Genomic DNA, 14955 nt, shown 5'->3' with positions numbered 1-14955 from the left:
CCTTGGCATTCATTTCACAGATAAATCAATTTGAGAACTTGTTTAAATGAAATGTTTCCCCTTTATTGAGCAAACGGCATAAAGACTTGAGTGCTGGTCCTTGTTGCCTTGTCTCCATCTGCACGGGTTAATTCAGTAAAGATGAACTCCCTACCAAAACTCTCATACCTGTTTCAATGTTTACCCATTTTTCTTACGCAATCATTTTTTCGCAGAATTGACAGCTTGGTGTCAGAGTTCATCTGGAACAAAAACGTCCCTGGGCTTGGTAGAACTTTATTACAAAGACCAAAGTCTTTGGGAGGCTTGGCTTTGCCAAATTTTAGATGTTAGTGTTGGGCAGCCAACTTAAGAGTATTACAGTACTGTACTCGGTATGAGTACTCCCCTTCATCACTTTCATGGTTGGATTCAGAAACCTCTCTTCTAGTCCTGCCTCATTGACAGCTCGTGCATGTGCACCTTTAAGCTTCTCCTCTTCTTCGTACTCTAAAAATATTATTGTTAAATCATCACTAAGGATCTGGAACCAGTTTAGACCACATTTTGGTTTACAGTCTTTTTCTCTATGGGCTCCAGTTGCAGCTAACCCTGTCTTTCCCCCCTCCCTGGTGGACAGAGGGTTTCTCCACTGGTCTACTCTGAGTATCAGAACATTCAGAGATTTATATATAGGAAACATATTTGCGTCATTCGAACAACTACCTGAGAAATAGTCACTTTTAAAACCACATTTTTTTAGATACTTGCAAATCCGTAGTTTTATCCGTAATATTAGTTCTCAATTTCCCAATCTCCCGGATGCCACTCCTGTTGACCCCTTTTTAAGACCCTCACCTTGCACAAAGAGGATTATATCTTCTATCTATGGTCTGATTTCCTCGCTGCTCCCCTCTTCACAACATGTTAAGAGGGATGGGTAGAGGACCTGGGAGTAGAGATCACAGGAGACCAGTGGGAGGTCATTCTACGGCGGGTCCACTCCTCTTCAGTTTGTGCTACACATGGACTGATTCAGTGTAAAACTGTACGGTGTTCACATGTAACTAAAGTTGGGTTAACTAAGGTGTATGACAACATGACCCCACCTGTGACAGATGCCATCAGGCCCCGGCCTCATACAGGCACATGTCTTGGTCCTGCCCTTCCCTATTGCGTTTTTGGTCAGAAATACTTAAAACGATTTCAAAGTGTTGAGATCCAGTTAGGCCGACAGCTCTAACAGCTTTGGTGTCCCTCCTGCTGACCTGCCATAACCATCACATGAAGCAGACCTGGTAGCTTCACAACTCTTCTGGCCACATGCCTCATTTTATTACGGTGGATACCACCCACCCCTCTACCTCTCTCTATGTGGCTCAGGGACATCATGTGTTTTGTTAAGATGGAGAAAATAAGATGTGTCACAAAGGTTCAACAACCAAGTTTCATAAAACATGGCTCCTTTCTGTAAAGTTGTTAAGGAACTGCGGTCACTTAACACCCCATCAATGTGGGCTAATCTATTTACTTGTGTGGTGATATGGTGTATCCCTTAACTATTTTTTTACCTATATATATATATATTCTGTATATTCTATAATTTCATTTTATAATATTGTTTATTTGTCTTGAGTATACAAGCTGTGTTTGCTCTAACTGGCTAGGCGGCCAGGCTATATGTTTGTTTGTTTTGTTTTGGTCTTTTTTTTTCTATGTTGAATTTTGGTTGCTGTTTTTTTCGGGGGTTTTCTATGTAAATATAAACATTGACTTCATATACAATACCCAATTCCAATGAAGTTGGGACGTTGTGTAAAACGTAAATAAAAACAGAATACAATGATTTGCAAATCCTTTTCCACCTATATTCAATTGAATACACTACAAAGACAAGATATTTAATGTTCAAACTGATAAACTTTATTGGTTTTTTGCAAATATTCACTCATTTTGAATCATACATACAAACCCCAACTTCATTGGAATTGGGGTTTGTATGTATGTACAATATTTTGATTATAAAATTTCAATAAAAAGTGAAAAAAAAGAAAGAATACAAGGTGCTCCTGCTGACTTATAAAATCCTAAATGGGCTTGCCCCATCCTACCTGTCTGATCTCCTTAAACCATACGTGCCATCTCGAGCTCTTCGTTCTCAAAATACAGGGCTCCTGTGTGACCCAAAGTTAAACAGAAGTCAGCTGGTGGCCGCAGGGCCTTTTCCTATCGGGCTCCATTGTTGTGGAATAACCTGCCTGCTGCCATCAGACCATCAGAGTCTGTTGAGTCCTTTAAATCCAAACTTAAAACTCATCTTTTGGCCTTACCCTACAATTAGTTGCCTTTAAGTTGAGTGCTTCACAACCTGGACTGGATGGCGGGTCAGTTTCTGTCTCAGTTAATTTACCAACCACTGTTCTGCCCACCAGATTATAGAGTATAGATTACAGAGTATAGATTATAGAGTATAGTTTATAGACTATAGATTATATAGAGTATAGATTATAGACTATACATTATAGAGTATAGTTTATAGATTAGAGTATAGATTATAGAGTATAGTTTATAGAGTACAGATTATAGAGTATAGAGTATAGTTTATAGACTATAGATTATATAGAGTATAGATTATAGACTATACATTATAGAGTATAGTTTATAGATTAGAGTATAGATTATAGAGTATATAGAGTATAGATTATAGACTATACATTATAGAGTATAGTTTATAGATTAGAGTATATATTACAGAGTATAGTTTATAGATTATAGAGTATAGTTTATAGAGTATAGAATATAGATTATGACTATAGAGTACAGATTATTGACTTTTGCAAACTGTTCTCTTCTCTCACATGTCTTTTCTCTCTCTCTGAATGATGTCTTCTCCTTTCTCTTCTGCCGTGTGTGTGAATGGTGTGATGTGAGTCTCCCCTGTGTGCACGTGTAGTCTGCTCTTCTGTCAGGTCTACATGGTGATGGTGGTCACGTGGCTCAGGTCCTGGGCTGTTCTGGTGATGTCTGGACACTGCTTGGCATCCTCCTCATCATATCTTCATATATTTTATGATTCCATTATAATTGTGTTATACTCTTTCAATCTTGTATTGTGTAAATTGTGTAAACACAACATCATGTCACATTGTGCGTCTTGGGAGAGAGAGCCTCCTCTGTTGCTCTCCTTGATGTTTCTTCCTGTTGTTTCTCCCTGTTAAAGGTTTTTAGGGAGGTGTTTCTTATCCGATGTGAGGGTCTAAGGACAGGATGTTTTGTTGCTTAGGCTGATGTGTAGTTTGTGATATTGAGCTATACAAATAAAACTGACTTGACTCTCTCTCTGTATTGTCAATCTGTCTCTCTCACTTTATTGTGTCTCGTCTCTTTTTTGTTAACGTCTCTCTCTTTTTCTGTCTCTCACTGTGTATTGTGACTGTCTCTCTTTGTATTGTAAAAGTCTCTCTCTGTATTGTGACTGTCTCTCTCTCTCTCTGTATTGTGAATGTCTTCGTAGGAGACACCCTGTGTGGAGTTGGAGTTTTCGTGGTTTAATCAGACGGTTGTGTTTCCAGACGAGCAACAGATTGAAGAACATGCAAACTGGACCATCAGCCGTGAACTCGGATACAACTACACAGTACTACACATCTTCATACCCACACAAACACAAACATACACACTACACAACTTTCATGCATGTGCGTACTCACACACACCATCATCATCATCATAATCGGCGGTCACTAGAAGTGAGTATGACTGTCCTCTCTGTTGGCTTGTCTACTCAGATGGGTGTAGAGGCCGAGCCGCGATCCACATACTTTGGTGCAGTGTGGACAGGGGAAAGTGGTAGTGGTTGGTGGTGGTTGACCCTTTTTCTCTCTCTCCTTGTGATGCTGTCACTTTTTCTCTGTGGCACAGTGGAGTTCTGTTTCATGACATGCAGCTCCTTCCTGCACAGTTATTCAAAGGAGTTGAATCAAGTGCAACTGGACTTGGTATAACCATGAGCTGGATGAGTGAGAACATTCACAGACTTCCTGCACAGATTTCTCCCAGGAGCACTTATCCAGTGCAATGTGTTCCCAGTTGCTCGATGTGAAGTTTAATTTCTTCAGACTGGTCTTGATATTGTCCTTGAAACATTTCTTTTCCCTGCCGGGAGCTTGCTGACCTTCCTGGCAGTACAGGATCTGTTTAGGGAGACGTGTTGGACATGTGGATTACATGGCCTGTCCATCGGAGTTGGTGCTTCATTATTGTGGTGGTGATGTTTGTCCTGTTGGCTTCTTCCAGAATGCTGATGTTGGTGTGTCTGTTCTTCCAGCTGATCCTCAGATCTTTTGTAAGGCTCTTTGGTGGTATTGTTCCAGGGCTCTCAGGTGCCTGCTGTATGTGGTCCATGACTCTGCTCCATACAGCAAGGTGGGGAGAACAACAGCTCTGTAGACCAGGAGTTTTGTTTCGGCCTTTAGGTCTCGGTCTTCAAAGACTCTTTTCCTGAGTCTACCATAGGCACAACTGGCACAACTCAGGCAATGGTTGACCTCAAAGTCAATATCAGCTTTTGAGAAGAGAAGGCTGCTGAGGTAGGGGAAGTGATCAACGTTTTATAGAATTTGTTGTCCACTTTCATGGTGGGCTTGGTAGATGGCTGGTTGGGTGAAGGTTGATATAGGACCTGTGTCTTCTTGATGCTTAATGCTAGCCCCACGGCTCTGTATGCCTTGGCAAAGGCATTCAGAATGTCCTGGAGGTCTTCTGCAGAGTGTGCTGCTATGGCATTGTTATCTGCAAACTGAAGCTCCATGATGGTGACGTTGCAGACTTTGCTCTTGGCATTGAACTATTAAGGTTGAATAGCTGACTGTCAGTCTGTATAGGATTGGGATCCCCCATGGCAGCTGTTCCCCAACGAGGAGGAGTATGGTAGCAATAAAGTTGACAAACGGGGTGGGTGTGACAATGCATCCCTGTTTGACCCCTGTTTCCACAGTGAAGGACTCTGACTCAGAGCTTCTGTTGCTGAGCACTGTGACAAGTAGAAGCCTCAATATTCTGATGTATTTGTCAGGGCAAGCATATCTTGATAGTATGCCCCACAGAGCATGGCGGTCTACTGAGTCAAAGGTCTTTGTCAGGTCTATGAAAGCCATGTATAAAGGCTGACTTTTTTCCAGGCATTTTTCCTGGAGTTGGCGTGCTGTAAATATCATGTCTGCTGTACAGAGGCAGATCAGGAATCAGGAACACTTTATTTGTCATTTCACCTCATGTACTTGTGCAAGGAAATGAAATGAAATGCCGTTTCCCCCGGCTCACAGCAGCGCAACATACAGACAAAAACACATTCAAGAACTACAAGAACACATATATTCAAACTAACACACATATCCAAACTTAAAAAAAATCACTGTCCAAGGGAACAAATGCCAGCCAGGATTACTGTTGGAACCGCCGGTCTGCATGGGTTAGCAATTAGCCTAGCCTGCACTTGTCCTGTCAGACCACCCTCCGTGTTTCCTCCTCGGGCAAAGCTCCAGGCAGGGGCCGTGGTCCCTGCGGCAACCGGACAAAGCAGACCAAGCCCTCCCAGCCGATCCAGTGCCAGTTCTCCCAGCTAGACACCCTTGACACACCTCCCCGCACTCTACATGACAACATCAAAAACATCACAGTCAATGCCAGGTGAGGCCGCCACCAGACTGCCCTCAGTGTTATCAGAACCGCCAGTCTGTATGGGCTCGCAGTTAGCTTAGCCTGCCCCGCTTCCATGTCCTGTCAGACCAACCTCGGTGTTCCCCCCTCAGGTGCAGCTCCGGGCAAGGCCGCAGTCCCTGGGCCCACAGCGCAGTAGACCAAGCTCTCACAGCCGATCCAGCACCAGCTCTCCCAGCCAACAAATGAAGACAACAATTTAGACGCAGATGTGGACAAAGACACTGCATCGATGGTACTGGGTGAGGCCGCCGCAAATGTGAATTCGTGCCACCATCTTCCCACACCGGTACTGGGTGAGACCGCTGTGAATATGAATTCGCACCGCCATCATCCCACACCGGAAGCGGGTGGGAAGCAATAGGCAGATGGGATGGGCAGAAGCCATACTGAGATTCTGGGAATACTTCCTCAGCCAGTGGTAGCAGTCAGTTTGCGAAGATACAAGTGAGGACTTTGCCTGTTGTTGACAGGAGTGAGATGCCCCTGTAGTTTCCACATTCTGCCTTCCCCCTTTCTTGAATATGGCCACGATTAGAGAATCCCTGATCTCTGAGGGGAGTTCCTCTTTTTCCCAGACCTTGAGGAGGAGGGCATGGATGTGGTACAGGAGCTCTGATCCACTTTCCTTTAAGATCTCAGCTTGGATCCCAACTGCACTGGTGGTCTTGTTGTTTTTAAGTCTCCTGATGACATCTTGAACCTCTGTCATGGTGGGAGGTACCCCAGTGTCTTCTCTGATGGGACTCTGGGGAATGTGGCTGGTAATGTCTGGTTCAGCTGTGCTGCTGCAGTTGAGGAGTTCCTGGACGTGTTCTATCCATTGGATGTTAATGGACTCATTAACTTTCAGCAGCTCCTGCCCATCCTTTGAGTGCAGGGGGTTTAAACTGCAGTTGCTTGGAACATAGACGACCTTAGTAGCGCTGAAAAAGCACTAGTGGTGTCACCCGAGTCTGCCAGTCGCTGGGTTTCCAGAGCCTTTTCTGTCCACCAAGAGTTCTTAAGCTCCCTCTTACGCTCCATTTCTGGACGTCTTCCTTGGCTCTGGAGTGAGCCGCTCTTTTAGCCTTGCAGGTTACATAATTTTGCCAGACGCGAAAGGTTTTCCTTTTCTTGGAGATGAGCTGTTCTATCACTGTGTCATTCTCATCAAACCAGCCCTGGTGTTTTCTGGACTTGTGACCAAGGGTGGTTTTGCGGGTGTTGGGGATGGTGGATTGGAGCAGGTTCCAGTGCTTTTCAATGTCATCAGGATATTCCCGTTGAAGGGTTTCCCCAAGAGAGGCCTGACGTCGCTGTTGGGTGGCAGTTTCATTCAGTCTTTCAAGGTTCAGTCTTCGGACCTGCTTCTTTTGAACTCTCCTCTTCCTCTTGAGTTTGATGGACATTGTGGAGTGGCTGAGGTGATGATCTGTCCCAGCAGTCATCTGCATCAATCATAGCCCTCATGTTGTTCACGTCATGGTGGTCCCTGGTTTGTACAATGACATAGTCAAGGAGATGCCACTGTTTGGAGCGGGGGCGTCTGCAGGATGGCTTAAATTTGTTTTTCTGGCAAAAGAGAGTGTTAGTGATGGTGAGATCATACTGAGCACATTTGCTAAGACGCAAAACTCCATTGGAGTTGATGTTCTCGAGGCCTTCTTTTCCTATAGTGCCCTTCCAGAGGCATTGATCCCAGCCGACCTTGGCGTCGAAGTCTCCTAGAGGAATAATCTTATCCTCTTTGGGGATTCTTGACAGTGTGTTATCTAAGCAGACGTAGAAGGTCTCTTTTACTTCCTCTTCAGAGTCTAAAGTAGGGGTATAGGCACTCACAACTGTTGTCATCTGGTTGTGGGCAAGCACCAGACGGATGGTCATGAGATGCTCACTGATCCCCACAGGAAGTTCAGACAAGTGGCTGAGGATCTGGTTCCTGATGGCAAATCCAACGCCATGGGTCCTGGGCTCATCAGCAGCTTTTCCTTTCCATAAGAAAGTGTAGCCACCCCTCTCCTTCTTCAGTTGTCCTTCGTCTGCAGCTGTGTCAGTCCGGCATCTCTTCAGTTCTCCAGTGATGATGACAGTTCTCCTCTCCAGTCTGTCACTGGTTGCACTATCCATCAGTATATCTACATTCCAGGCTCCAAGGTTAATCTTTCTTTCTTTTTTTTTCTTTTTGGATTTTTACCCGTTTTTCTCCCCAATTGTACCTGGCCAATTACCTCACTCTTTCGAGCTGTCCCAGTCACTGCCTCCCCCCCCCCCCCCGCTGCCAATTCGGGAAGGGCTGCAGACTACCACATGCCTCCTCCGATACATGTGGAGTCACCAGCCGCTTCTTTTCACCTGACAGTGAGGAGTTTCACTAGGAGGATGTAGCTATTGGAGGATCACGCTATTTCCCCCAGTTCCCCCTCCCCCCCGAACAGGCGCCCCGACCGACCAAAGTAGGCACTAGTGCCGCAACCAGGACACATACCCACATCTGGCTTCCCACCCGCTGACACGGTCAATTGTGTCTGTAGGGACGCCCGACCAAGCCGGAGGTAACACAGGGATTCAAACCGGAAATCCCCATGTTGGTAGGCAATGGAATAAACCGCTATGGTACCCGGATGCCCCAAAGTTCATGTTTCTATGTTTCAGACCGCATGTAATGATCCCTCTGGACATGATAATCCAGTCAGGAGGTTTGAGGCAGGCTATTTTTAGGGCACCTTTTCTAGCTCCTTACCCCGGTGGAATGAGCATAGTGGATCCCTAAGAGGGCTGCTCAGTCATGGGTACAGCTACCAAAGGGCTCTTTCTACCTCGTTCCAAGAGCCCAGCAACTGAATCTAGCACCGATTGCCTCATGTGATGGCTCATAACTAGGGGCTTCCAGATCTCACAATCCTGCCCCCATCACCACTTGTGGGTCGACATCGGACTTAATCCAGAAGGTTGTGGTGGATTCCCTTTGTGGAGGGCGCCCGTGCGTGACTTTGTTTAATGTGGGGAGACTGGTGCACAGACAGCCATCACACGGTCCTTGACAGATCTGGGTCAGGATCCAGTGGCATGGAGTCCAAGTCGACTGGGGGCCCATTTCTGCTGCAGCTTTCATCCACCTTCCCAGCCATTGTGATGCTTCCTTAAAGTCAGCCATCATCCTCTGCCTGTTCCACTGTTGAGGTCTTGGTTGGATTGTTCCTTGTCAGGGACCTCCCCCTTGACCTGCCCGCCATGGGTGACCCTACCAGGAGCATAGCTCCAGATGGCATCATTGCTGTCGGGATCTCAGGACCATGCAAGCTTCTCCACCACGACAAGGTGACAATCCACGGAGAAGACACACACAAACATCTAAAACACAATACTGAACACAAAGAGGTACCGAACAGACGTGTTTTTGAGCTGTAAACTGAATGACATGACTGTTCGATGATGAAATACATCAATGCTGGTGTTAATATTGACATTTCTTACCACATTTCTAAAAATTGGCATTTCATAGGTTGAAAATGAATCAACACGCCATCTACTGTTTTAAATCAGCCGTGAACCTGCAAGGCCAATGCTGACGTAGAGTCAACCGGGTGGGGCTTATCTATGTAATGAAATTCATCATAAAGAAGAAGAAGAATGTTAACGCCCTCCGAGCAGAGGAATTTAAAATGTGCTGCTCTAGGATGGTGATACTTGTCCCTTGTGGTGAGGAGGTGTAGCTCTGTTCAGCCTCTCTGACAGCACAGCCAATGCTCTGCAGGTCTTCCTCTCTCTCCCCTTTTCTATAGCAAGCCTGTGCTCACATCAGTGTCTCTCTCTGTCTCTCGCTCTCTCTCTCTCTCTCTCCCTCATAGTTCAAATTTCAAATGTGCTTTTATTAGCATGACAAATATACATTTGTATTGCAAAGCATTTTCACATAAAGGACAATAAGAGTGCACCAATACACAGCACATTCACATTAACACATGCAATACAACAACTCACACAGCTATGTCATGGCAACAAGATGCTGTGTGAGTGGATGTGTGTGAATTTGTCAGTCTCTGTAGGTGTGTGTGTGTGTGTGTGTGTGTGTGTGTGTGTGTGTGTGTGTGTGTGTGTGTGTGTGTGTGAGTGTGTGTGAGTGAGTGTGTTCACATAAAGGACTAGAACAGTATACAATCTCTCTCTCTCTCTCTCCGTCTCTCTGTCTGTCTCTCTGTCTCTCTGTCTCTCTGTCTCTGTCCGTCTCTCTCTCTCTCTGTCTCCATCTCTCTCTCTCTCTCTCTCTCTCTCTCTCTGAGTGGAAGTGCGAGTGAGTGTGCGGAGTAGCAGCATGTTGCTTCAATGTGAGTGAGTTTCTAAAACTTGGACTTGTTTTGTCTGGTCCTTTTCACGTGCTTTCTGTGGGCTTGTTGTTGTTGTTGTTGTTGTTTTTTACTTAGGTTTTTTCGGTGGCAGGTTTAAGTGGAGCTGTTTTATTTTCGGTAGCAGTGCTACCGCCCTCAGCAGGGCAATATGGCCGCTGGTCGAGGTGGAGGGACGGCGTTTGAAAAGTTGACACGCCGGCACGCGATTAAAGTGGCTCCGGTGGTCACGTGCTCGGTGGAGGCGTGCCGCCTGGTGGTAGGTGAACATGTGGGATATGGAAGCATCAAATCAGCATCCAGGATGAACAGTGCTGTGGTCATGGTTATCGATAGTGGTGATAAAGCCAACCAGCTGGTGGACAGCGGGGTGGTGATGAAGGACATGTGGACTCCCGTTCTGCCGCTGGTTCATCCTGCCACGAGACTCACCATTTCTAATGCTCCCCCGTTCATGAGACATACCGCTTTAGAGGAGGAGCTTGCAAGATACGGACAGCTAGTGTCCCCGATAAAAATGGTCTCTTCCGGTTGCCAGTCTCCTCACTTGAGACACGTTGTGTCCCATAGGAGACAAGGCTTCTTGATTCTGAAAGATAATGCGGAGGATTTGGATCTGAAGCGGAAGTTCAGGATCGACGAGTTTGACCACATTGTCTTTGTTACATCCGGTATGAGGAAATGTTTTGGCTGTGGGTCTGAGGGGCATTTAGTAAGGTCTTGTCCCGACAGGAGTGAGGGTAGGTCTGATCCTCAAGGGCCGCCATCGTCTCCTGATGCCGCCATGAGCGGCGCATCTCCGGCTGGAGACGGCGCTGCTGAGTGGGCACAGGGCAGACAGGAGGCCGGGGAGCGAGGGGCAGGAGAAACAGACCAGGTGGTGAAACAGAAAGAGACCGAGGCTGGAGAACACAAGGAAACCGGACAGACTGAGCAGGCAGGAGAGGGAGGTGGGGGGTTGAGCAGGTTAAAGTAGGTGACCACGATGAGAAGGTGACAGAACTTGAGCAGGTGGAAGCTGATGGCCAGGATGAGCAGGTAGGGGAGGATGAACAGAATAAAAAAGAAAATGAGAACAGGGAGAACAGGGATCATAGCAAATTGGCTGGGCGAGATATGAATTGTGGTTAGAAGCAAATACAGCAGACTGCTGCAGATTAGAGTGGCAGAGTCTGTAGTTGAGGAAGAGGAAGAGGTGCTGTTGGATGATGAAATAAAATTAAAAAAGTTTATTAAAAGGAATCCCACAGAGGGTAGACAGGAAAATATAAAAGCAAAGAGGGTTTCAAAAGGTTAGAAGCCATCCTCCTCTTCGTCTGAGGAGGACGCTGAAGAAAGTGGCTGTGAGTTAGTTTCCACTCCTCGTACACAGGTGGACACAGAAGGGAGCTATGCTTTCCTGAAAATCAGGAAGTTTTTACAGGTTACCAAGGGTTCTAGGGAATCAAGGCAGAAAATTACTTTCCAGACTTGCAGCTTGTTGTTGACTCAGTTAAATGCTTTATGAAAAACACAGGGGATTTGGAGGTACATATATATTTACTGAGCAGGAAGTCTTTAGACTGAAAAAAAACTTGTACAGAAAGTAAAATTGCAACTCCATGATGATGTTTAAGACAAGTTTGGGTATTTTATCTTTTTGGTCAGTGTAAGCTTGTTTCTGGCACAGTTCAGTCCCACTCTCCTCATGTGTCATATAAAATTAGGCACTTTAAATCTGAATGGAGCAAGAGATGACATGAAAAGAGCTGCTGTGTTCAAACTGGCTGAGTTTAGGGTCCACAGTGGTGGACCCTAAACTGGTCTAAGCATCGGCTTTGTGTCGATGCAGTTGCCCACTGGGGACCGGGATTCGCGCCCCGGTCTCGTCAGATCCGACTGTGGCTGGATTCGATGAAGCGGCATTAATTGGCAACTCTGTCTTTGGGAGGGGGCGGAGTCGGCTTGTGTTCGTCATATGAATGCGTCTCTGTGTGTGTGGGGAAAAGCAGTGGTTCGCCCTGGATTTGCCTTATCACGAAAGTGGCGAGGCGTCTCCTTCGAGACTGCCGGCCGGAGATATGCAGTTGGCGAGCGCATGCAGTACGAGGGTGGTGTTTGAATTAGAATAGGGAGCGATTGGCCACTAAATTGGGAGAAAAAAAGGAAAAATCAGAAATAAATTAAAAAAAAAAACTGGCTGAGCTGAAGAAAATAGATGTTTTACTTAAGCAAGAAACACATAGCACAACAGATAATGAAATTGAATGGAAGAGGGATTGGACTGGAAAACTGATTCCCCATCATAAATCAAATATTAGTGGTGGGGTCGGGATTCTTTTCTCAAGAGATTTTTTGCTATGCTCCCCTGAAGTAGGGGAAGTAGTCAAAGGCCGGCTACTGAAAGTACGAGTGCATTATGAAAACATAAAACTAGTTTTTATAAATGTTTATGGTCCAACCCTTGGCCCTGAAAGATTTGTTTTTTTTGGATGCGTTATCTGATGTTATTAGTAAATGCGACAGTGAGGAGTATTTATTTGTGGGAGGGGACTTTAACTGTACAGAGAATTGCAAGCTGGGCAGGAACCATCAGGAACCACATCCTGCATCTCTTAGTCAGCTCACACGCTTGGTTAATTCATGTGAACTGAAAGATGTTTGGAGAGCTTTTTATGCGACCCAAAGGCAGTATACATGGACACATCTAAAAGATAATGTGCTATCCATGGCACGGCTTGATCAGTTTTATTGTTTTAAACATAATTTTAATGTGTTTAAACAATGTAACATACTTCCAGTTTGTTTCTCTGACCACTCTCTTGTACAGTGTTCAGTTTTCATAAGGAGTGTTAGAAAAAATAGTGCTTTCTGGCATTTTAACACAGACCTCCTAAATGATAACAACTTCAGAGATGCTTTTAAGTTTTTCTGGGGCCAATATAGAAGCCGAAGGTCTGAATTTAGTTCTCTACAGCAATGGTGAGACATTGGCAAGTGCCAGATAAAGCAGTTTTGCCAACAGTACACTCGCAATGTCACCAGAGACATAGCCAGATCTATGAGAGATCTAGAGGATGAAATGGTGGAACTACAGAATTTGGCAGATTCCACAGGAGAAGAGGCGATATAGAGGCTCTCAAATCCAAAAAGTCTGCTTTGTCTAGCCTGCTGGGTATTACAGCACAGGGGGCACTGATTCGCTCATGCTTTCTGAATGTCACACATATGGATTCTCCTTCTCACTTTTTCTTTAGTCTAGAGCGCAAGAATGGGCAGAGAAAAACCATTCACTCTCTGCGTACTAACACTGGTGTGCCGCTATCAGATTTTTCTGAGATTCTGAAATACGCAGCAGGGTTTTACAGTGCTCTCTATAAGAGTGAATTCAGACAGGGTGTGCTGGGGGCGGAATCATTCTATGATGGGCTAAAAAAGGTTAAGGAAGCACTCAATACAGAGCTCGAAGCACACCTGTCCCCTCAAGAACTTCATGATGCCCTGCAAAGTCTGGAGAGTGGCAAGGCACCTGGTATAGATGGTTTACCTGTTGACTTCTATAAGTCTTTTTGGCCGGTACTTGGAGGGGATTTGTTGACTGTCCTGTGGAACAGTGCAACTGAGGGGTGGTTGCCTCAGAGTTGCAGAAGGGCCGTCATTACTCTCTTGCCAAAGAAAGGGGATTTGCAGGACATTAAGAACTGGCAGCCAGTGTCCCTGCTCTGCACTGATTACAAGATCTTTTCTAAGGTGTTAGCAAACAGACTGAGAAGAGTGATGAGGGAGGTCATCCATGTTGACCAGACTTACTGTGTGCCCGGTAGGCTGATCACCAACAACCTTACATCAATTAGGGATGTTTTGGACATCTCTAGTTCATTGGGAGTTGAAACTGGTCTTATTTCAATATATCAGGAAAAGGCTTTTGACCGGGTTGAACACCAGCACTTATGGCAAACCATGAAAGCTTTTGGTTTCAGCCCAGGTTGTATAGCTACGATCAAGGTTTTGTACAGTGACATTGAGAGTGTACTTAAAATTAACGGTGGTTTGAGTGCTCATTTTAAGGTTCAAAGGGGAATTAAGCAGGGATGTTCTTTGTCTGGAATGTTGTACTCTCTGGCCATTGAGCCCCTGTTGCATAAATTGAGGTGTGAGTTGTCTGGAGTTGCTTTTGCTGTTTGCAGCGCAACTTTTAAGCTCTCTGCCTATGCAGATGATGTAGCTGTGTTTGTAATTCAATTCAATTCAATTCAATTTATTGTCTTTAAACACAATGTGCAAGCACATGTTAAAAATGAAATGAGGGCTATGGCTTCACCAAACAGTGCAAGACAGACAGACAAACACAGCAGACACAGTATAAGGTATACACACATGAAGACCAGAAGCTAAAAATAAATTAAAAAGTACAAAATATTTAAAAATATCTACAGACATTCAGTGGGTAGCCAGGTTCAGGTGGCCAACAGCTTGTGGAAAGAAGCTGTTTTTGAGCCTGGTAGTGCGGGCTCTGAGGCTCCTGTAGCGCCTCCCAGAGCGCAGGGGGGAGAACAGTCCATGGTTGGGGTAGGTGGGATCTCTGCTGATGCTCAGACCCCTTCGAAGGCAGCGTTTGTGATAAATGTCTTTTATGGCTGGGAACTGGGTACCGGTGATATGTTGGGCCACCTTGACGACCCACTGCAGAGCTGTCTGGTCTACTGAGGTGCAGTTGCCGTACCACACTGAGATGTAGCTGGTCAGGATGCTCTCTATGGTTCAGTGGTAGAAGTTGGTAAGAATTTTGGGGGATAGACGGGCGCTCCTCAGCCTCCTCAGGAAATGCAGGCGTTGTTGGGCCTTTTTCACAAGGGTCTGGGTGTTTAATGTCCAGGAAAGTTCCTCGCTGATGTGGACACCAAGGAATTTAAAGCTGGAAACATGCTCCACTTCCACCCCATTGATGTGTACG

General features: G+C 45.5%; 1 protein-coding gene across 2 annotated transcripts in view; it reads left to right on the top strand.

Annotated features, from left to right (window-relative positions):
* The window catches only part of zgc:158659 (uncharacterized protein LOC791141 homolog), a 249431-nt gene that overhangs the window by 104541 nt on the left and 129935 nt on the right, over nt 1–14955 (top strand). For both annotated transcript variants that reach the window (XM_056300257.1, XM_056300256.1), the window contains exon 14: nt 3494–3616. In XM_056300257.1, coding sequence (XP_056156232.1) covers nt 3494–3616 — 123 coding nt within the window. The remainder of the gene's footprint in view (nt 1–3493; nt 3617–14955) is intronic.

The sequence above is a fragment of the Lampris incognitus genome, chromosome 20, assembly GCF_029633865.1.
Source record: "Lampris incognitus isolate fLamInc1 chromosome 20, fLamInc1.hap2, whole genome shotgun sequence".
Classification (NCBI taxonomy): Eukaryota; Metazoa; Chordata; class Actinopteri; order Lampriformes; family Lampridae; genus Lampris; species Lampris incognitus.
Note: the sequence above shows the minus strand (reverse complement) of the source record. Positions and strands in the feature narration are given on the sequence as shown.